Below are 22,059 nucleotides of genomic sequence, written 5' to 3' on the forward strand. Positions count from 1 at the left end.
ATGCTTCAATGGAACCTAATTGGGTTATTTCGCTACCAGTTAAATGACCGTTTAATTAATAGCATAATAACTGAATACTGTGTTGTAAGTATAACTTCTGCTTGTATGTATATGGTACCGCGAATGACAAACCGATAAGTGCGTTTCAATGCAATTTATTGGAAGGTATTTGAAAAGATATATCTTATAAATTACTGCAAAATAACAATGGATACCATATAAAGCGTTATCAGTACGCTATGTTATAATGTGTATGACTTAACTTCGTAAAATATTTAATCTTGTTCATTTTCTATATCACTTTTCTGATGTTTAATCAGGTAGATCTATCATATATATTGCATATATAATTACTTTAAAGTATACGATTATATTCGCTTGAAGTTTCGAGTATGTCCGAATTTTCGAAAGCATGGTATTTTATGTGAAATATTAAAAATATATGTTTTCTGTCTTATGAAACTCCAAATAATTATTCATAGAAATTTTTAAAAGATTACGTATGATTATCATCACTACAACAATTTACGTATTATTTTGTCGGTAGAAGTATTGAAACGTAAATCTGAATTTGACATAAGTGTTCACTTTGATATTTCGCTCAGAAAGTGAAGAAAAAAATTATTATTTATTGCTTGGTTGGTAATATATTTTGAAAATAGTAATTATTTATAGACGCTGTGTGTGAGAAAATTTTGAACTAGTAAAATATGAGAATTGTTCAAATTACTTATTAATTCACTTAATATTAAGCTGCTTCTCTTTGAAAATCTATTTCCGTCGATAACAGGCATTGAATTTCATTTTTCCAATTACGAGCAATCACTGCATGACCGAAAGTAATCGAATTCAAAGTAAGAAGCACTGATCACAGGACAAGCAATGAATGAAAAAGAAAAAGACCCATCTCATGTAACCACAAATCATCAATTTCAGTGGCTAAGCATAAAACCGAGGCCTAGAGAGAGAGAGAGAGAGAGAGAGAGAGAGAGAGAGAGAGAGAGAGAGAGGGTGTGTGTAAGGAAAAAGAACACCCTAACTGCGTGCAGTAATGATACGGGAGATTTTTGCTTTCATCGTCTACTCACGCAAGAAATTCTTTTCTATGCTGTTTGCAAGAGAATTTGAGAGGGGCTGTTTGGCACGCGCGCCCTCTGGCAACGTGAAGCTTTGACGAGAGCGAGTATCGGGTGCGCAAGCAAGCGGCGGGCAGTAGTCGTCGTTCGTTCACCGACGAGCGAGTAGTGAGAGAAGACGAGTCGGAGACGCGTGTGCGCGCGTGCTCTCCACGCCAATCACGCACCGGACGGAAAAGAGAGATAAACACATACGCATTGACCGAGGTACCATGAGGACGCTTGTGCAATTGTGATTTCGAGCTTGCGCTCTCTGCTTCATTGTACTTACGGTCGACAGCACCTATTCACTTTTTTTTCTGTCTTATTCTCTCTCTCTCTCCTTGACCAATGCAATGCAAACTTGCATTTACTCAATTATGCCGCTTATCATTCAGTCAGAACCCTCGCCGGATATACCTCCTATCCTATCTGGATGAATGCCCGAGAGTGCGCGCGCACAGATTCATATTAAATTTGCCATACGTCGCGGGGATTTTTGTTTACGTTACGCTAACTCAGCATTTATCTCGGCGATTTCAATTAGTTTGAACATAAAACAGAAACAGAAAGGTAAAAACAAACCAAAATCGAACGAGAGCAGGGGCTACTACAGTGAAATATTGGTTATGCGTGGAGAGTCTCGGGATAACGAATGAGAAATGACAACAAAAATATGTCTGCTTTGAAATTTCGCTCTCATTAGAAAACATTTCAAAGGTCAAATTAATCGAAGTATAAAAAGTTGGTTGAGTAGTGACAATGAAGTAATCGAAAAGTAGTTTGTAGAAATAGCAAAGAAATGTGGTGACATTTTAAGAAGTGATCAGGCGAGAAGTTAATGTTCGAATAAAAGAACAGCATGAACAGTTTAAGAGAGTCAAATAGAGTAGCGGTTGAAGAAACCAAAATCTAAACAAACAAGACAAGAAGAAGACTGGAGCGCTTGCGCTGGTTGACGGTGTTAACATAACACTTCAAGGATAATAGTCTCCACCCGGTGAATTTCCTTTCATTCGGGAAACGAGAAAGAAAGTAGCAGAGAGAGAGTGCTGTCTTGTAAATCACGGTTGACGTCAAGATAGAGAGAGAGAGAGAGAGAGTGCAGAAAGCGCAAATGACTTAAATGTAGTGCAGCATCCATCAGTGTTTAAGCATCACACAGACGAAAAACTTGGTTAACAGAGTGAGAGAGGGCTTTGTGTGTGCATATAGGTATATAGGAAGAAAGTGGCAGCGCGAATGAAGAAGATCTGAGATGACGCTCACACGGAGGAAAAGAGGCTCTGCGTGCACGAATGAAATAAGGCGTTTAGCGCGAAGAGGTGCCTCGGATGGATCGATGGAGTGGCAACTCAAGCGAGAAAGTGCTAAATTAGTGGGACGCTTCAATTAAGAGAGAGAAAGAGAGAGAGAGAGAGAGAGCGTGGACCAGGGAGAAAGGGAAAGCTCGCGTGTTTTCCAGGAGAGCACGCCCACGCTTTGATCCTACCGGCGGTGGCGGAACTCAGCCTCCCTCATAATGTGAGTATAATGCCATTTTTCCATCGTCATGAGTTTCAATTAGCTAGCGCATTATCGCGTCTTTGCCAGCGTGTCGCTTGCTCTCGCGCGCTCCTCCTCTTTTTTTTCTTCATTAAGCTAGAGCTCCCTCATTTTTCATGTATGTAGCTTTTCGATGTTTCGATGTCCATAATGTAACCAATTTTTTGGACGGGACCATTCGATACGTAACAACAATTCCGACACCTTCTCCTTTTTTATCATGGGATTTCAGTTCAGTCTTGATTTTTTTTCTTTCGTCGACAGTTTATCAATTGAATAGAAATCTCAAAAGTTTTGTTTTGTATGGTAATCAAATCTCGGAGTCAAGAGTTGACCTTATTTATGCAAGCGTTTTGAACCAAGTTTGAAGTTTCCTTCTTAATCAGCCAAATTGTAGCTGATCTTGAGAATAAGTTTCGAAACAGAGTGTACATTAATTTTATGGGATATTCCTAGTCTAACATTCACTTCGTGTATACAACTGACGTCAGCAATAAATAAGAACTAACTTTCTCAATAACACTGTGGGTCTGCATAAATTTATTATCAGAGTGAAAACTCATCATCAAATTTAATATTTATTAACACCGGTTCACAAACTTCGATTGATTATAATTTTAATCAATATCTTATTTGAAGTATTTCTACTATATATTTAGGAAAAATTATATGTTTAATATTCTATTAATGTTTATAAAAAGTCACATATTTCTAATAACCATATGCAACAATTAAAAATTAGAATCTGATACTCATGTAAAAAGAAAAAAAAATAATGTACATATGTTTCTTATATCCCTAGTTAATATTAAATCTCGGACATTATTAATATTTGTGATATTGCATTACATTTCTAGTTTCTGAAATTTAATACATTTCAAACGATTGATATGTAATAATTCATTATCCATTGTATTTCGAGCTATTTCAATATTCGGATTCAGCATGTATTCACTGGTAAATTTGACAAAACAACTAATCTGAATTAACATTAGAAATTTTCAAAATTGTAAAGACATACTTCACACTTAATAAATCGTAATGATGGTTTTTGTACTCAAGATATGATTTAATTATACCGTAATAATAATTTAATTACAATATATTACAATGTCCTAATAGGCTTAAGTAACTTACTATTTTATAGCGTAATATTAGTAATAATCATATCATACAACGATGGAAAATTCAGGTCACAAGTATCGTACGTTATTTTATAATATTGCCGAACTTAATTCAGCACTTGCGTTTTCTCAAAGTATGTCTTAACTTTTGCACTGTGCGATTAACGCCTGAGCGTCAACGAGAGTTCTAAGCTCAGTGTAAAAATAAACTACTTAAGTCACGGATAAGCGATATTTAAGTGCTGATTTAAGCCTCACAAAACTATAAAAACAAAACTTCAGAAAAAGTACGTCATCGTAGGCTGCTACTTATAAGCCATCAGGGAATTTGAAAGTTACTCAACAAAGAAAAGTGTGCAGGGGAAAGCTCAAGTTTTCTATATACTTCAAACAATCACTCAAAAGAATAAGAATGGTAGTATAGCAGAAAAAAATGATATTTCAAATAAATGTCCCGCATATGTTTCATATCCGTTTCCGAGAAAAGTTGGTTATACGCGGGTCCAACGTCTTGTAGGGCGGCAAAACTTAGCAGACGGGGTGAGCTTTCACGCACAGGTTGGGTACGTATCCGAGTCAAGTATGCACAGATGGCAATTTGAATTGCTAAGTTGACCGTACGCGCCGCTCGTGGCTGGCGATAATTAAAGAGCGATCGAAAGGCGCAACTAGCTATCCGTGTGCACCACTCAGATGAGCCATGGACTTGAACTGTCTGCGAGCTTGCAACATGAGTTTTACTTCCCAAGACGGCTTGTGCGCCTTTTTTTGCACTTTTTAGAACTTCTACTTTTTTTAATAACTTTGTTCTCGTACTGAGGACATAAATTATGTAATCCAAGGTAGTTTTGACTGGCGTCGTGTCGCATAGTTAAGTTTTTCTAGCTGACTGGATTATGTATGAGTTTTTAAACATTCAATTGCCGGCTCCTGAAAATTCCTTTTTTTTTTGTTATTCTTTTGCAAAAAGTTTTTGTTTCTGACGAATTTATATATCTTATGCTCCGAGAGCTTATACTTTCTTCAAGGACGTTGATTATCTGTTATGTTTGCAAAGACTTTATAACTAAATAACTTGTTCAATCTTCTAGCTGCAAAGTCTTCAAGTTTTCAATTCTCGATCTGAAAAATATAGTTCTTGTCGTGTAGATAAAAGTGTCTGTATCTGACAGTAAATATATTATTTTTCATGTCGTTTTTGCGAAATTGCTGTTACTTCTGAATATTATATATAAAAAAAACTGTGTAGATAGCAAAGTTAACGGACTTCATTGCTAACTTGAAAAATTTGTTTTTTAATTATGGAATAATGATATTTTTGATTGTTGTACACTGGATGGTCATTTCTAATCGTTACAATTACAAATTCTCAGTTCATCAACAGTTTCATTTGACCGTTCTCGATGCAAGCAAAATGTAGCAGCGAACCGCTTAATTATGAATTTTATTTTTCATGTTAGTATTAACCTTTCTGCAACAAAAAGGAAAAAAATCGATAAAATGCGATAATATTGATGTAAATGTCGATCTTCGTTGACAAAAATTAGCCGTAAAAATCGGGGTGTAAGCTTGTATTGTTTGTGCATCACAAAGAATTCCGCTAGGTATGTTAAAAGCAAGCAAATATGCATGCAAGTCGATAAAATAGGATATCTGAAAGCTGGCGTTCATACCGAAAGTTTATCAACGCCGTTCGCATTCTCGGTAAGCGACGGACCCGCGTGTTTTGCCGCTAGCTACCGCGACCGCGCGCGCGTAGGCTCTTGAAATTTGCGCGAGTAATTAATTGCTATGTGGCAAGTACCCTAAGGCATTCCCGATTTCCGACAGATACTCGTGTTGACCCCGAGAGCAACTTCGATGCTACAGATGAGAATGCCACTGGTAATAGAATTCGCTTGTTCAACCGAAGGTGTAACTTGTGCGAGCCGCACGCGGCGGCTAATATGTACCGAATTCCAAGCCACTGCTTACGCCAGAACATGCTTCTGGAGCTTTGGGAATTAGTCCGAGTGTGCAGACGGAATGCACGCGTTAGATCCACCTGTGCTTTCGGTGTCTGTGCGTCTGTACGTGCTTTGAAGAATGTTTCGCAAACATTTACAAAAGTTATCCGCTTTAACAGAATAAATGAAGCAGAGCTGCTCGCTGGCTATGCTGTTTGACGTTATTCAAAATGGTTACGATTATTCTGACGATTATTCTAACGATAAAGTGTTCAGTTTTCTTGTATGATTTATGACTAATTTGTTAATTTTACTGATTGAAATGAATGTTTAAACTTCATCATCCACTTTTTCAAGAAATACTAAACATAAATTACCGTCTTTGAATCTGATTTCATCATGATATCATCTTTTACAGACGCCCATGTTAGTGGCTACACATGTACATATGTTGCATTTACAGTAATGTAAATACATTTTCTCCACTATCTATAAGAAATCAGAATTTTCGTACGTTTTCATGTCTTTCTTCAATTCAATACAACACTAGCGAAGTTTTGTTACAATATTGTCATACATAATCTAAATGAAAAAGTTTGGGATGCTCTGTACATATATGTAAATATCTCTTTAATTTTTTATATTAGTTACGTTGCGATAAAACGTGAGATAAAACGAGTTAATAGCTTTTGGCACTTAAGATTATGTTGTTCATCAAAGGACCTACAACAGTACGTATACATATATCTAAGCATGAGTATACATACATGTATGTATAGGACGAGGCTTGCGTCAATTTCAGACGATTTAGGCAATTTTGGGGCTGGCGCGGTCTTGAAGAGGCCCATAAATAAAAGCGACTCAGCGTCACTTGCCCATAAGAAATGCCAAGTACTAGCAGAAAAGGGTCATCAAGGAAGTTGCGAGAGAGACGAGAGAGTAAAAAGAGATAACGAAGGAGTAAAAAGAGGGAATGAGATATAGGCGTTGAAAAGAATGAAAAAGCACAATTAGTTTGGCTTTTTGTTAATTTCCGGTAATTAATTAGATAATTCACTATAGTATTAATCTCAGTTGTCGTCGTTGGATTGGCTACAGCGAAATGCCACGCAACGACGCTTTACGTTTTCTCTAGCTTCACACACACACACACCCACCCACCCACCTACACACACACACACACACACACACACACACACATACATATATTTGACTTGACTCGTTTTTGCCGCATTCATCAACCAGCCATTTGACTTTCCTTTTCAGAGCTTGGAATTTACTTTACTATCGCTGCGCAGCTGATATGCTGGCGTGTACTTTTGCAGTCATTTATCACAAGTAGCTGATGATTGCGACTTTTCAGAAATGTGTCATATATTTTAATGTCCCTGTCGCGTAAATGAACAGATTACTTTACTCCGTTCACCGTGTTAGTTTTATTCATCGTTTAGAAAATTCTATGTGTACTATTTCTAATAAATACATGTAACAGTATTGATTGTCAAGTTCATTGACTGTTATAAAGTAATTTTTTAAAATAATTGTTTAATTTTACGTTTTCAATTACAAATTGCGGTGTAAGATAAAACAATTTTGAAAAACAGTGTTCCATTAATTCGTATACAGTTCTTAGGTGTAGACGTTGAACCCCGCTATTATGAACTACTGATCAGACCAATTCATGTGTATTTTGCTGGAATCCTAAAAGTATATAGACTAGATAAGAAGGTATAATTATTGCCATATCGAGAGAAAGGGTATCGAAACAATCAATATATGGCCTTACATAGTATCGTCATAAGTATGGCATAAAATATCGTGCTCATAAAATTAACGATACGATGATAAACTCAGTGAAAAACCCGATCGATCAGCGTCGAAAGTGTTGATTTTACAAATGATCAGAGAAGTATTAACTTTTTGATATTCAATTCAGTAAAGTGTACTCTCGAATTCCCAGTGTATATCCCAACTCCCGCGAATACTAATATATTTATGAGTTCATAAAATTTTGCAGTCGCGAGAGCACATGCATACTCGTTCATGGTGCTTCTATTTGTGAGTTAAGTATGTGAATGGCGTAAATAGATTTACCGTTTACGTCAAATACGATGCGCAAGTAATCTGTCATTAATCGGTTTCGATTAGAAAGCTGATTTTTCACACTGGAAGGGAAGGGGGATTTATCGACACTTGACGCCAACGAGAAAGAACAAAAACAAAGATTTGTCGTAGTGAAACTATTTAACAAACCGGTTCTCACATAAAAAACATCCATTAAAGTGCTCGTGTAAAAGCCTTCCTCTCGCTTTTTTGCGGTCTATGTGCGCGCGCGTGTATGCGCGTGTGTGTGTATTCACGCACACGACCTGAAACTTCGAGAAAAGCCGTTTAGGTTACGGAAAAGCTTTCTTTTCTACCTATATATGTGTAACTGTACATGTGTATTTGATACCGTAAATGTCTTCCGCGTTTTTTCATCGCTCAAGCTTCTATCTTTTTTTCTTATTAAGCTTCTAACTGAAAATGAATACTTGGGATTTCAATATCAGGTTACAAATAACGATGGTAATAGTAGATTTCTCCTCTTCAAAGTTTTCAGTTTGAGAAAAAATAATATACGCAGTGTTGACAAAATTGAAAGCTATCAATAAATATGTTAATTATTAATTTATTTAAGAATAAATTTCCTGAGTGATTTCGGTAAATTATCGAGATATTGCTTCTTTGCATTTTGATTTCCATAGAAAAAGTAAATTGAGTTGGTCCATTTTTCAAGAGTAAATTTGATTAAACCAACTTCGGAAGAAACTTGAGAAAGAGAGAGAGAGAGAGAGAGAGAGAGAGAGAGAGAGAGAGAGAGAGAGAGAGAGAGAGAGAGGGAGAGAGAGAAATTTTAAAGTTTTTTGATCTACCAGAAGAGATCAATTTTTTTTGGTCCACTTTGAAAGCTCAAATCGATACGGAGTCGAAAAATAGTTTTCTTGCGAATACTTCCTCCAACTACCACAATAAATCAGGCTTTGCTTGGCATTTCAACGTTAAAGCAGCAAAATGATTGAAAAAGAAAATGTCACTTGTAACATGTTTTTCCGTTCATCAAAAAACTGTCGACTATCTTTTGAAAGCATCTAATATCACCATTCGACTCAAATGATGTAAATTAGAAAAATTAATATCCAAGTATGTATTATTTAGTTAGTCTAGTTCTCAAATGTTAAAAAATGAAAATAGAAACTTTCTATAGACTCACAAGCTCAATGACAAAAAAGTCAGCATACGTTCATTGCATTTATCTATACAAATTGACTTTAACAATAATTAACTCAATTAACTCAAGTCGAACAACAACACATATTATTAGAAAAAGTCGAGTGGTATAGACTTCTGTATGTCGTTCAATATCTCGATAAGTGATTACGACTCTCAGTTTGTTGAGAGTACTGTAGAAGACGCAATGATAGCGCGTGCCACAAGTATTATATCGGAAGACGTATAATGAATGAAAAAGAAAAATATGTTTGAACATTCGAACTGAAATATAGGTCTGCGCACCGAATTAATCCGAAAAGGTTAGCATTGGTTGAGAAACGTTATTCAGACCGAAGTGTTCGATTCGAGAAATGAAGGAAGTTACTCATTGAGCGGAGACGACTGATTTGGAATTCAAAGTAAGACTGGCTGGGAGTGGCGAAAATAATAAAAATGCGAAGGAGAGAAAAAGAGAATGGCAGTAAGGAAAAAGGAAGAGAATGGAAAAACGAGGGTTGACAGACGAGTTTCGGTATGTATGGTGTCTATGTATGTGTGAGCATTTGGAGCTTTAGTAATTTGGAAATGCGCAAAACTGGCTTCGACTTTTCTGAATTTGTTTAGAGAACGAGAAAAGTTCCGATTTTTATTACGCACGTGCGTAGGGGACTGATTTATATAAACGGATTTTTCTTTGCATGTATAACGGATATTTGTTTCTATAGTATTATAGAGATTTGGGAGATTTCTAAGCTTTATTATTGATCCTAAGAGATGAGGATAATAGAAAAAATATATTTATCAGCCTGTTAGCTAGAATATTTAGGTTATCAATTATTACGGGCGATTGATTTCTTTCAATTGACGACGTGACTGAGGTCGCTCTTTCAGTGGTTTCTGCTACTTATAATTAGAGATCGTGACTGGTAGATACTAGTTATTGTTTCCATTTCAATCATTAACATCAACGAATAAGCTATAGGTGTGATGCATATGTATTCCTACTGAAGCTTAAATTTATTTTCATAATTTTGTTATAAAAATATTACAGTTATGATTAATGATTGATACAACTAATCAGTTGATACAAACGTTAAAAACAAAAACAGTAAAGTACTTTTTATTCTAAACCTTGTACGTACATAAAAAAATAAAACTTGCTTTCGAATTCTTGACAAGCGTAGAGCTCGTACGTGTATTTTTTAGATAAAACAAAAGTGTTTCGTTGAACTTTTTTTCAGAGATAACTGGATTTCATTCGAGTTTCGTTGACATTTGACTATGATTGTTGACCAATACGCTACGGAGGTTAATTACATCAACGTCTATTAAATTTGATATGCAGCTCTCGATGAATCAAATAACGACGAAAAGCAAGCCCGATCTAAATTTCAAGCTCTTCAAACGAAATATTTATCAGGTTGAGTACTGTTTTCGAAAATTAATTAATTTACATTGTCGCGTCAAAATGTGATACTTATATCAATATTAGTTTTATGAACTAATTAGAATAGCAAAGAGTTTGATCTACTTTTCAAAAACCTTTTCATATTGATAATTCTATGATGATTTAAAAAACTACATTCATAAAAATAAGGTAATTGTTAAAATTCGCTTGTTGTACAGTTTGTATTTCAGACTTTCAAAGTTCTGCTACACGTCATAATAGCAATTTCAAAACTCTATCAAATATTGAAAACTTCAAATAGAAAAAACTTTAATAAAAATTTTCATTTTTCCACGTGAAATAGCATTATAACTTTATATATCTTTTATTAAGAAAAAATGTATTGAAATAGTTTTTTTTCAAAACCTTTTTGATCTTATGGTATAGTTCATCATGATCCAGGTCTTCCTTCACCACACACACGCACGAACGCTCACACGCGGCTAGACAAACTCGTAAAGTAAAATTGCTGAATCTACGTATAATTTAACCATTTTGAGAGCTTCATTGGAATTTTCTCAAGTCACTGTTATAATCGAATCCCTGATCGATATAAAATACATGTACAATACAGATATATGAAAGCGACGGAAATGGTGTACAATCATGTGAGCAGCAGTAAGCGACGTATTATTGTATTAGTTTGGTATTGTAGTATGGGTCTTCACAATTATTAAATAATTATTAATTTTAAATCTAATTGGTTAAAGTTCACTTTAGTAACAAGCGATAAAGAGAACTATTGGAACTTTTTCTATAAAAATTCTAAAAAAGGGCTCGTGGGATCTCTCATAGAAAAATTTTTCTAGATGAAATATTAGATGCATAGATAGATAGTTAGGTAGATAGATAGAGAGAGTAAGGCTAAGAACGGCTGAGCTAGTCCAGATAACCGAAATTAACTTGATTTCTCACATAGTTCGATAGTTACAAAAAAGAGAATGCCAGACATGCGCTATCAGATCTCCCGGGAACATAGTCACGATTGATCGAAGTCCTGCCCATCGATAGAGCCCGTTGAGAGTTTTACGTGATGGTAGCAGTGCGGCAACCTCGAAAGAAATCCGGAAATTTTTCTGACGTCGAGTCCGCTAGAGGCTACGAGGAAATAAAAAAAATAAAGAGCTCTTAAACGAGGTCGCGCGACGCACCTTTAATGAAGTTTCCACGAGCGAGAAGCTAGCTAGCTAAACGTTTTGTATTCCTTCCTTTTTTGTAATATTTCGAGGCCGCGGCTCTTGGACCGTTAACATTTTTTTGCACTACGGAAACCTCAAACATACTTAAAGTGATAAATCGTGGCGGGAAAAGTTACGACAATAGATCGAACCTTTTTTCAAATAAAATTAGATATATTGCCGCAAAAATTCGGTAATCAACGAAAAAGCATTGCACAGTTAGCTCAAGCTTGGTGTAACTTCATTAGTTCTTTGGTTTAACGGTTTTGAGATTGAGAGCTTGCAATTCATTCTAAGTTGTAAATTTCATTGCTCGTAATGAAAGGTATGACTGGAAGCAATTAATAGTTTCAATTATTAATTTCTGAAATATATTTTAAACTTGGTCAAATGAATTGTACGATGAAAAAGTTTTAAAAATCATTCATAAATATAATATACGATATCGTAATCTTATCATTTTATAAAATGGGTAGTATAATATTCCTATCTAAAATAACGAAAATTTTTAAGAAATAAGTTAGCTAAATGTGAAGAGAGAGAGAGAGAGAGAAAGCTGTACGGAATATCTCAGGATCAGTCGATCTAATTTCTTACGTCATGTTTCAGGTAGATCGATCAGACGTTGGATGGCATTAGACATGTTCTCCGTTGGAGAAAGACAGTAATCCTCGAGAATCGCGCTGGTCCATCTCGAGCATCGCAGCCCCACACATGAGCGTTTTTTCCTGGAAACAGGGGGCGTGATAGTGGAGAAAAAACCATCAACTCACTGACGATTTCATCAGAAGGCGTAGAAGTGAAAGAAGAAAAACATCTCGCGCAACGGCAGCAAAAGATGGCATCGGATGACGAGCAGGCAATAGTGTCTCTAAAGGCAGCAGCAGCAGCAGCGGCAAAAGCGGCAGCAGAAGCAGCAGGAGGATCGATCAATCAAGCATCAACCTAATGAGATCCGTCCCTCGGTAATTCGAATTTCCCGCCTGCTGCAGACGAAGAGATGGAGAGTATGGTGAGTGAAGTAGCAGCAGTAGCAGCAGCATCGGTGACGATACCTAGGCTCGCATTTCAAAACGTCAGTGATAGCGACAGTCTCGAGGATGTCACTAGCAGCCTAGTCGATTTGGAATTCGGATGGCTCAACGAGAACAACAACAATGACAGTGAGACATTGTTGCAGCTGGCCAATAACAACAGCAACCGTTTGGCAACGATCGATGGCTACGGCTCTCTCTCGGATCTATTTGTCTTCGACGATCTCAACGACTACATCAACAAGTTGAACTACAGTGCTCTTGCCAATCTCACCTCGTATTATGATCTAAACGCGAGTTACGCCAATGTCAGCTGCTCAATTAACGCCACTTATGGCAATTACAGCGAGTGTGAAGACGCAGCGTCCAGTGCCAAAGTTGATTACGCCAAGAACTGGTGGGCCATGATACTTGTGATCGTGCCGTGTCTCACCATTTTCGGAAATGTCCTCGTCATTATGGCTGTGCGTAGGGAAAGAACGTTACAAACTGTTACGAATTACTTTATCGTCAGTCTTGCAGTGGCTGATCTTCTCGTCGCCATGGTTGTCATGCCTTTTGCTGTTTACGTTCTGGTAAGTCAAACGCTTTTATTTTTATTTGTCAATATTAATTACAGAGTAAAAGGATGAAATTAAATTTAAATTCATTTCATTCATAATGGAGTTGTAAAAATATTGCACGAAACTGTTGTTTTTAAGTTCTACTTTTCAAACGTTGAAAATAATGCTGGAATTGAATTATTCGAAACTTGCTTACTCTTCGACAACTAAAACTCAACAACATAAGCATTTAATGATTCACAGTTAAGAGAAAGCTTGACGTGAGTTAATCGATATTAGTCTGTCATATATATAGAGCTGTTGCAATCGCATTTTCATTGGCGTATACCTCGTCATGGATATAATTTTATGATAGCTATGAGCGAGAATTGAAACGTTTTCACAGGTCATAAAACTCCGTTTGATTCTTCTGAAAATCCAAATGACAGCATAATACCAATCGTACGCGGGCTTTCTGTAAGCGGGCAATGAAATTTGAAAGAGAGGAAGAGAACAGTGTAAAAAGAGCATCTAAATAAAATCACAATACAGTATAAAATATAAAGGGTTACACTGTTAAATTGGCGCGCGCAAGCTTCTATGCTTTCTCGCTTGTGTATATATTTGACTCGAATTTTCGTATGCCTACTAGTGAGTGAGAAAGGAGGAGGACGTGCACATGAAAGAGAGAGAAGGGGCAATCAACAGACAGCCGACCGAAATTGTCCAAATAGCTTTAATGAATCATGCTTATTTTTATTCGATTCACTGGACTACCTCGGTCAGTTATTTGCATTATACACACATGCACACGCGTTCTAGTTATATGAACCCACAGAGTAAGCAGGTTAAGCCTTGATCATGAATGCTATGCAATAGTTCGAGCTTTACTTATATGATTAAGTCTGTTTTCATTTAATTACGATGTGTTTATTTAATTCTCCAACTAAAATAGTTCTTGTTCCATTAAAAATTTTTAATTTTCATATTCACAATTCTCCTACGTGTTATCGTTGTATCAAAGACATAAATACTTTTAATAGACATTAAATCAACAAGTAAAACATAAAAAATTACTTATATCAATATCATATACTGATGATCATTCGACAAATATAAGCGTACTGAATAACAATGTACTTTGATTTTATCTGTACTACGTATAATTAATATCGATTCGCGCTGCGGTACTTACTGGTATAAACTTACTGGGATACTTAACTGGTGTTAAATTTCGACTGTTTGACATTCTAAATTAAATGATTTAGGGAATTCCGTTTTTTTCTTTATTAATATTTGATTTGATCTAATAGACCTAAACAAAAATCGTAGGAAATATCTTTTAAAAGTAATTGATGTGTTTTTTATTGGAAATCTATAGTATTAAACAATTAAAGTAATAGTTTTTAATGTAATAATAACAGTAATAATAAAAAGGTAAAATAAACAGTTCCAATGGCAAAAGTTGAAACTGTCGAAAGTTGATTCAATAATGCAATACGAAGTGATCACTTGGCTTTTTTTGTAGCGTCGTAAAACGCAAGCCTTGGTATCATCTAATATTGACTTATACTACTGAAAACAGTGTGAAAAAGATGATAGTAGAAAACGAGTGCAGTCGCCTCAGTATTGGCAAAGAGCCAACGAATAATGTGTTGACTTTCGTGCGAAAAAAGATGAGCTTGAAAATGTACGTGTAACCTTGAAATATCTGTACTGGGCTAAAAGCTACTCCTCTACGGAGTCACTGAAGCGTTACAACAAACGAGAGGGAGAGAAGGAAGAGATGCAGAAAGAGAAGGTGTTTGCAGCAGCGCAGTGGCTGCCACATAGCATAGGAAGCAATATCGGTTCTCACCCTCCCTTTAAGTTTCTCAACCCTCCTCGTACTTGTCACTGCCAGGGCCACAAGCATACTTAGTCGAACGCGTGCATCTCCAGTGGGAAATATTGATGAGACGTCGTAAATAGGAGGCTCTAACTCAACGAAGTCTAAGGCATGCGGGGAGTTTGTTGGGCGTCACTTCTTTGCTGACTTTTCTCTTTCCTCGAAGTTGTTTGTCTTGTCTGATAAGTGGAGCATTGACGACAATTCAGAGTCACGGCTAGATTGACCGGATGAGGATCCGGATAATGAGAATTATTTTTTATCAGTAGCTCCGCAGCTACCATCATAAATTGTACCCTCATTTGTAGTACATGCTCATTTCTTATTTGTTATCTTTTCTTCAATTACTCAATCAGTCAAAGGTAATCAAGCAATTAACTTAAAACTGCTAGACAATTTATAACTTATTGTTTTGAATACCGACAAAAAATATTTAAAAGTAAATTATTTAAAAGTTGATCATATGTCATTGTGAGATAAGATTGAAAAATTTTTTATTTCTTCACTGACGTATTAACTAAATTTATGAGTTTTTAGATGATCGCTTCTGCATAGTGATTAATTGGGTTATAATAGGTTATTGGACAAGTTTTATTAAAAAGATTACGCTCGAGGGATGAGACTGTCAAAATGTAACGAAATCATTTAAACAATTGTATTCAAACATTTGTTTTATGTACACACTTGTCCACGCACAGAGACGTCCACTTATACATACACACATAGAGGTAAAAAGAAGAACATTAAGACAATCTTATCTATTGCTCATAAAGATTTCGAAAATAAACCAAACCTTTTTCCCTCTAATGTTAAAGCTACTATTTATGAGTAAGTCTAAGTAGAAAAGTATCAGAGACAAACAACTTCGGTCAGGAAGCATTCAAACATTCCACACTCAACGTAAAATATATCGCTAGCTAATCAGTAAACGGGTTTTAAAGGGCTAGGCTTATGTCATTCAGATTAATCAATTGTCAAGCATCAGTCATCAAACAAACAAACAACAAGTCTTTTTGTATCTCCAGAAGTTGAAGATATCCTGAACAGAATAGACGACCTACTCTCTCGACGATATGGTAACATTACACTTAGTTAAGAAATTCAAACAGAGACTCTAAGTCAACTAAGCCACAAGACTATTAATAATAGTTTAATTATTAATAGGAGCTACCACATTTGAAGGTTGCTCATATACATTTTCCTCGAGAATCATTATGCTCTAAGGTTTAATGCGTGTTGAGTCGTATGCGCGATAAGTATTGCTCTTAATTCCTTCAAGTAACATTCTTGATTTTTGGCATCTTATTGTTCATAAATCATCTGGCAGCTTCAGAATATATACATCTCTTGCTTTTCCAATCGCTTATAACTTCATACAATATACATTTTCGTATAAGGTACACTATATTTAACTTATGTAATTTCATTTTTTAAATCAATAGACCTCTATATAAAAGGTATTAATTATTTTCTATGCACAGTCAGTAGCGTAATTAGCGTATTACTCGGGATTATCTCTGATGCCGACTTAGTTTAGTGATATCGACTTAGTTTGGTATTTTATATAATTATCTTGTTTTTACTCTGAAATTTTACTAAACCAACCTGCCTATCACAAGGCAGTGAGACTAAAAATTGCATCGTAATGATGTAACGTAAACGACGTAATTGAAAGTAAAAAAATGTATAACAAAAATTATTAATTTGAAAAATTGTGAATTCAAATTTTTAATGAAAAGTAAACGACTAAAATACAAATTTATTATTGTAAAGGAACGAAACGTTTGTGAATGACATTAGTAGAATTTCCGGGTGAGCACCGTGCCATTAGTGACAACGCTAATGTCGGACGTGAAACCGGTAACCGACTTGGCACGACCCTGGCATTCAGGCATATACTCGTAGGCCGTTTTTATCGAGGCAGAGTCGCGGCTCGTCGAATCCGTATTAATTAGAACGCAGACTATACGCGAATGGATTCTCTCTCTCTATCTCTCTTTTTTTATCTATCTCCCTATCTGTCTCTATCTCTCTCTCTCTCTCTCGTCCTCTCTTTCAGTTGAGTATGGGCGCGCGCTTGGTCGTGTAAAAGTCTAACGCTCGGATTAGTTAATTAAAGCTTTCGACGCGTAATGGGCACACGCGTGCGCGCACGAGCAAAAGATAAAGCTACATATGTGGAGAGAGAGAGAGAGAGAGAAAGAGAGAGAGAGAGAGAGAGGATTCAAAAGAAAAAAAGAAATCTATGTCACGTGAAAAGGAACTCAAATTAAGGGTATACATCACACAAAACAGGTGCTCTATGCCGTCTTAATTATAATATCAATGATGCTCTTTTATGAAGCTCTACCATAGTTGCGAGTAGTTACGTGCTTAAGATATTTATTCATTTTATTCGACATGAGAGATATTTATCAGTGAGCTTTTTAGTTGCATGCGAATTTCGGTCGAGAGAATATGCGGTTTGTTGTGAGATGATCGATTGTGATTACGAGTGAAATAAGTATGTTTTTGCGTCTGAGCACGCAATTAATACTTATTAAGCGATGATTTTTCATTATCAATGCACCTATTGAGAATTTATTGATTATTTGTTGAAAACTAAAATATTTATCTACCACTTAGTATATGTCGCACATGGTTACTCCATCTTTATACGAGTTATACCTAAGCGGTAACGTTAATCATGGATTATTTGTTTTTCTGCTAATTTCACATTTAATTATAAATCATTTGCATTTATGTTTACTTGGTTACAAGATTTAAACCCAATAATGCTGATAACTCTATTGATGAACATTATTAAGTTTGATTATTACAATCAATGGCCATAACGTCGAATGAAAGGAATTTACTTTTGCGAAATGCGAAACGAGCAATTGTACGCAGATGATTTTATCAATATTTTTTTGTAACGTTAACTCAATTATTAATATAGAATTTAATGTGATTATAATTATTTTGCACTGAATTTTAATGCTGAATCTAATAAGTGGATACTACGTGAAATAAACCGTTATTCGTTGAGATTGTACAAATATAATTAAACAAGACTATAAATGAAATATTTGATAAAATTTGCCATGAAATTTGATGCACGTGTTATTTTTTATAAATTTTTATATTTTAAAATAATTTATTGTCACTTTTATCATAAAAAATGAAGCCTGCAATATCTTGTTATCAGTTCTATGTAAATGAATGTCGATATGTCAAATAAAATTCAAAAAGGTTTGTTGTAAATTATAACTTTCAAAACTGAAATTTGAGAACAAGGATATTCACTATTTTCTTTTAAGCTAATGAAAGTAATCACTTAATCACTTATCGCTGACCAATAAAAATACTCCTGAACGAGATACTTAAAAGCTAATAAAATTAATACCAGTAAAACACAAGATGCTAGTGCTTTCAGCCTATATTAAAGGTATTTACTTTCTGCAACGAGCCTTTCGTTTGAAATAAATATTTTTTGATATTTTGAAAATTGATGGCAAGTTAACAGACTTATAAATAATATACAGTTTTATGCATTCTAGTATAAGGTCTCTCACATCAGTAGTAAAAGCTTTCACAATGACCATGTCAAGGCTCTCACAGGAAACTGCTGAACAAGGGTATACCACTTAATTTTGTAATGATGCACAGCAAAATTACGAAACGCGATCTCGCGTGACTCGCACAAGTGGACTTCTAGAGTATCGCAAAAAATTGCTTACACGTCTTTTATTTGGTGAGACTTTCGTGTACCATGCGGCGAATCTCTAAGTTAAAGAAATGTAAATCATATTTTGCTTTTACTTCCTAGGTATGATTTATCGTTCCGTAACGGTGATGTCACACTGACATTTGAATATTTGATGTGAGTCATTTTGAACTCAGCAACATTTTTTTCGCGGTGCAGAGCTCTGGTGGAAACTCAAAATTTCATTATTTCCTCTGAAGCTGTACAATTTTCAAGATCCGAATCGTCAGAATATACTTCTTCAATAAATTTCAATTCTATATATTTTTTGTAGGTGTTATTTACTAATAACGATTGTTATTGTTGAAAAAATCTTTGGATTCGTCTACTATATAAGTTATGAATTAGTAAAATTTCTTTGTCTATAATCAAAAGAAATTAAATAAAAATTCACTACGAATTCAAATAATAACACAATGAATAATTTTCCAAATAGACAAAATATCATATATTTATTCAATTAAATTTATATCCAATGAGAAAAAATAATTAAAAAAATCCATTAGTAGGTAAAATGAAAATGAAAATATTTACTTTCTGCAAAACAAAAATACAGTACAATTGAAAATGGTATCCCAATTATCGAACGTGATTAGATAAATGTTTAGAACATTTTTACAAGTGTAAGTGATTTAACATATATATATATATTCCGAGTCCATCTCAAAAATTCTATTACTCCCTAGTATAAAGATACAGGTATACCGTGTCCATGAAAGACAACCATGATAAAGTGCTCTAACGATATCTTACACATAGGGCACTATTTTCGATAGCTTCGCAGGGAATTAGTCGGTTCAAAAGGTAAAATGTCATACATGTGTAAGTGGCAGACGCCGCCAACATACTTTATTTATTATTTTTTATCCTACGTCAAATTATTTGATGGAAGTCCAATCTACCCCTTGAAAGCCAACGCCCGAAAACTAGAAAAAATTTACAATTGAACGCGTGCTCAAGTATCTTCAGTGATAAACTTGGCGAGTACCAGCTGTAAAGGGCGAAGTTAAGTAGAATGATTTGCGTATCACAAAGCGGTTTAAAGTTTTTTATTCGAAAATGTAATTTACATCCAGTCATAAAATCCCGAAGAGTGCGAGGAAAAGACTGAACTTTATAAAATAACGACGCGCGCTTAACTCAATATCACGTCATAATTTGAGTTGGTTGTTCGCAACTAATTGACGAATCAGCGCACGCGTGGTCCTTGCATACGAAGAGTGATTTACTGTTGCCTTGATTGAAACAGAACTGACTTCGCCAAAATTTTCTGTCGAGCTCATCTAAGCCTTTCGGTGATCCCTTCCCTTTTCCACTAGTATCCCTAAATTTTCGGAAAGGCCTGCGATCTCATTCGACTCTCTCTCTCTCTCTCTCTCTCTCTCTCTCTCTCTCTCGCTCGCCTACTTGCCAACCCATTAGTCCATCGGCCTACCAAAAAGACTACCTGTTCCATCCATCGGTGACCTGTAATACTCCGAAGGTAATTATCTCCCTCGTGAAATCGTTCAGTAGCCTTAAAGCTGAAAACAGCGTCATGGCCAAGATAACGACATAACACCTCGTGCATGTCTATGGATGAAGCTTCGAGCCGCAAGAAAAATATAACCGGTTTATTCTAAATTTAATGCAGATCACTCGTCATGCAGGTAGGTTTTATATACCTATAATTTATTTCTAAACATCTTCGCCATTTTAATGCACATGCTTTATAACTAAAAATATGCAAACAATCTGATAAACTTAAGCTAATCTCGTATTGTAAATTATTTACCTACAACGGTTCTCTCACACTTTAGAACGTCTGCCTTGTTCAATTTCCAACAATTGATAATTATTGGAACGTGCCACAACAAAAAATACCCTAAAAAAACGGACTTCAGTGGGAAACTTGCAGTGGGGAAAGAAAAGGCGTGTGCTTATGGCATCATCCGTGTCACAACGTGATTTTGTCGAAGGCACGGTCGGAACCCAGTTTTTCAACCGGTCTGTTCTCGGCACGCTCACTCGTCTCTGGGTTTTCCCTAATTGTCTTGCAACGCATGTATCTCACGAACCTTCAGTCCCTTTTGCAACTGGCTACATGTGTTAGAGCTTCACCAGAGTAACTTGATATGCTATGATATGTAATCTCATATGCTCAAATGTGTTCTTTACCATTCGTCCTCAGCTTTCTCGCAAACAAAAAAAAAGTATGTAAGATAATTAGATTTAAGAAAATAAAAGCGATTAGTTTTGAGAATAAAAGAAAAAGAAAATCTTAGACCTCAAGCAATGAAATCAAAACCTAGACATGAATATTTAATGTACAAATGCAAATATAGCGTGTGAATAAATTGTATAAATGTGTTTTCAATTAATTTTTCGAAAATTATTTAATAAGAAGTAAAGACGCAAGTAAAATGTCATGTGAATTACAACGTACAATATTTTTAAACGAGTTGCGCGAGATAAAGTCCAAAACCAACTGTCTAAAACCAAACGAATCCAATTAAGACACAAAATATCCCACCGACAAAATGTCGTAAAATAGAAATTTATATTCGTCCAATTACTAACCCAACACCGATGCATTGCTGCCTTTCGCTTCCTATCTTAATTCCATTGGATGCAATCAAAACATTGAGTCAATAGGCCATAGGTTCAAAACTAAAGCCGAAAACTCACATGTATACAGCAACTGTATACTACATATTTTCATTCAATTTTTGTAAATTTGTACTGTATAAATAACCAGTTGTTGTTCAAACTTCAAGTCTTACGATAACCACTCGTATTTGTATATTGTTTTCTTATTTTCTCATTAGTCAAGTAAAATAAATACACATTTATATTCTGCAGAATTTTATTTAAATTTTATAGAATTTTGTATTACGCTGATTTTTTAATTTTTTTATTGATTGTTATCATTTTTTCAAGAAAAAGATGAATAGAACTGAATCATTAATTTTTACACTTATTCATACTCATCCTTAACCCGAACACGTACAATTTTTATTCTATAAGAGTTCGAATAGCAGACTTTGATAAGTCTTCAGATTGACTTCGTGCCTTAGTAAAGTGGTGCTACTCTGAGTGCAATTCATCAAAATTAAATATGAAGTATCATCTAGTAAATGCTCATCAGTTATACTGACAATACTTCAGATTATTTTTCCCTTTCTCCATTCTCTATATAATACTCTAGTATTAATGTAACTATTTAAATACTATATAAATGTTGCATGAAATAAAAATTTAACT

General features: G+C 35.2%; 1 protein-coding gene across 3 annotated transcripts in view; it reads left to right on the forward strand.

The window, feature by feature from the left end:
- The first annotated feature begins 1,237 nt into the window (after window positions 1-1,237).
- LOC131667546 (dopamine D2-like receptor) overlaps window positions 1,238-22,059 on the forward strand; it is a 183,141-nt gene continuing 162,319 nt past the window's right edge. For 2 of the 3 annotated variants that reach the window (XM_058941024.1, XM_058941026.1), the window contains exons 1-2: window positions 1,238-2,639; window positions 12,217-13,216. In XM_058941024.1, coding sequence (XP_058797007.1) covers window positions 12,608-13,216 — 609 coding nt within the window. In that variant the 5' untranslated portion in view covers window positions 1,238-2,639; window positions 12,217-12,607. The remainder of the gene's footprint in view (window positions 2,640-12,216; window positions 13,217-22,059) is intronic. The other variant, XM_058941025.1, reaches the window with a different exon arrangement.

The sequence above is a fragment of the Phymastichus coffea genome, unplaced genomic scaffold (genome assembly GCF_024137745.1).
Source record: "Phymastichus coffea isolate CEN01 unplaced genomic scaffold, Cenicafe_Pcof_1.1 PCOF00068, whole genome shotgun sequence".
Classification (NCBI taxonomy): domain Eukaryota; kingdom Metazoa; phylum Arthropoda; class Insecta; order Hymenoptera; family Eulophidae; genus Phymastichus; species Phymastichus coffea.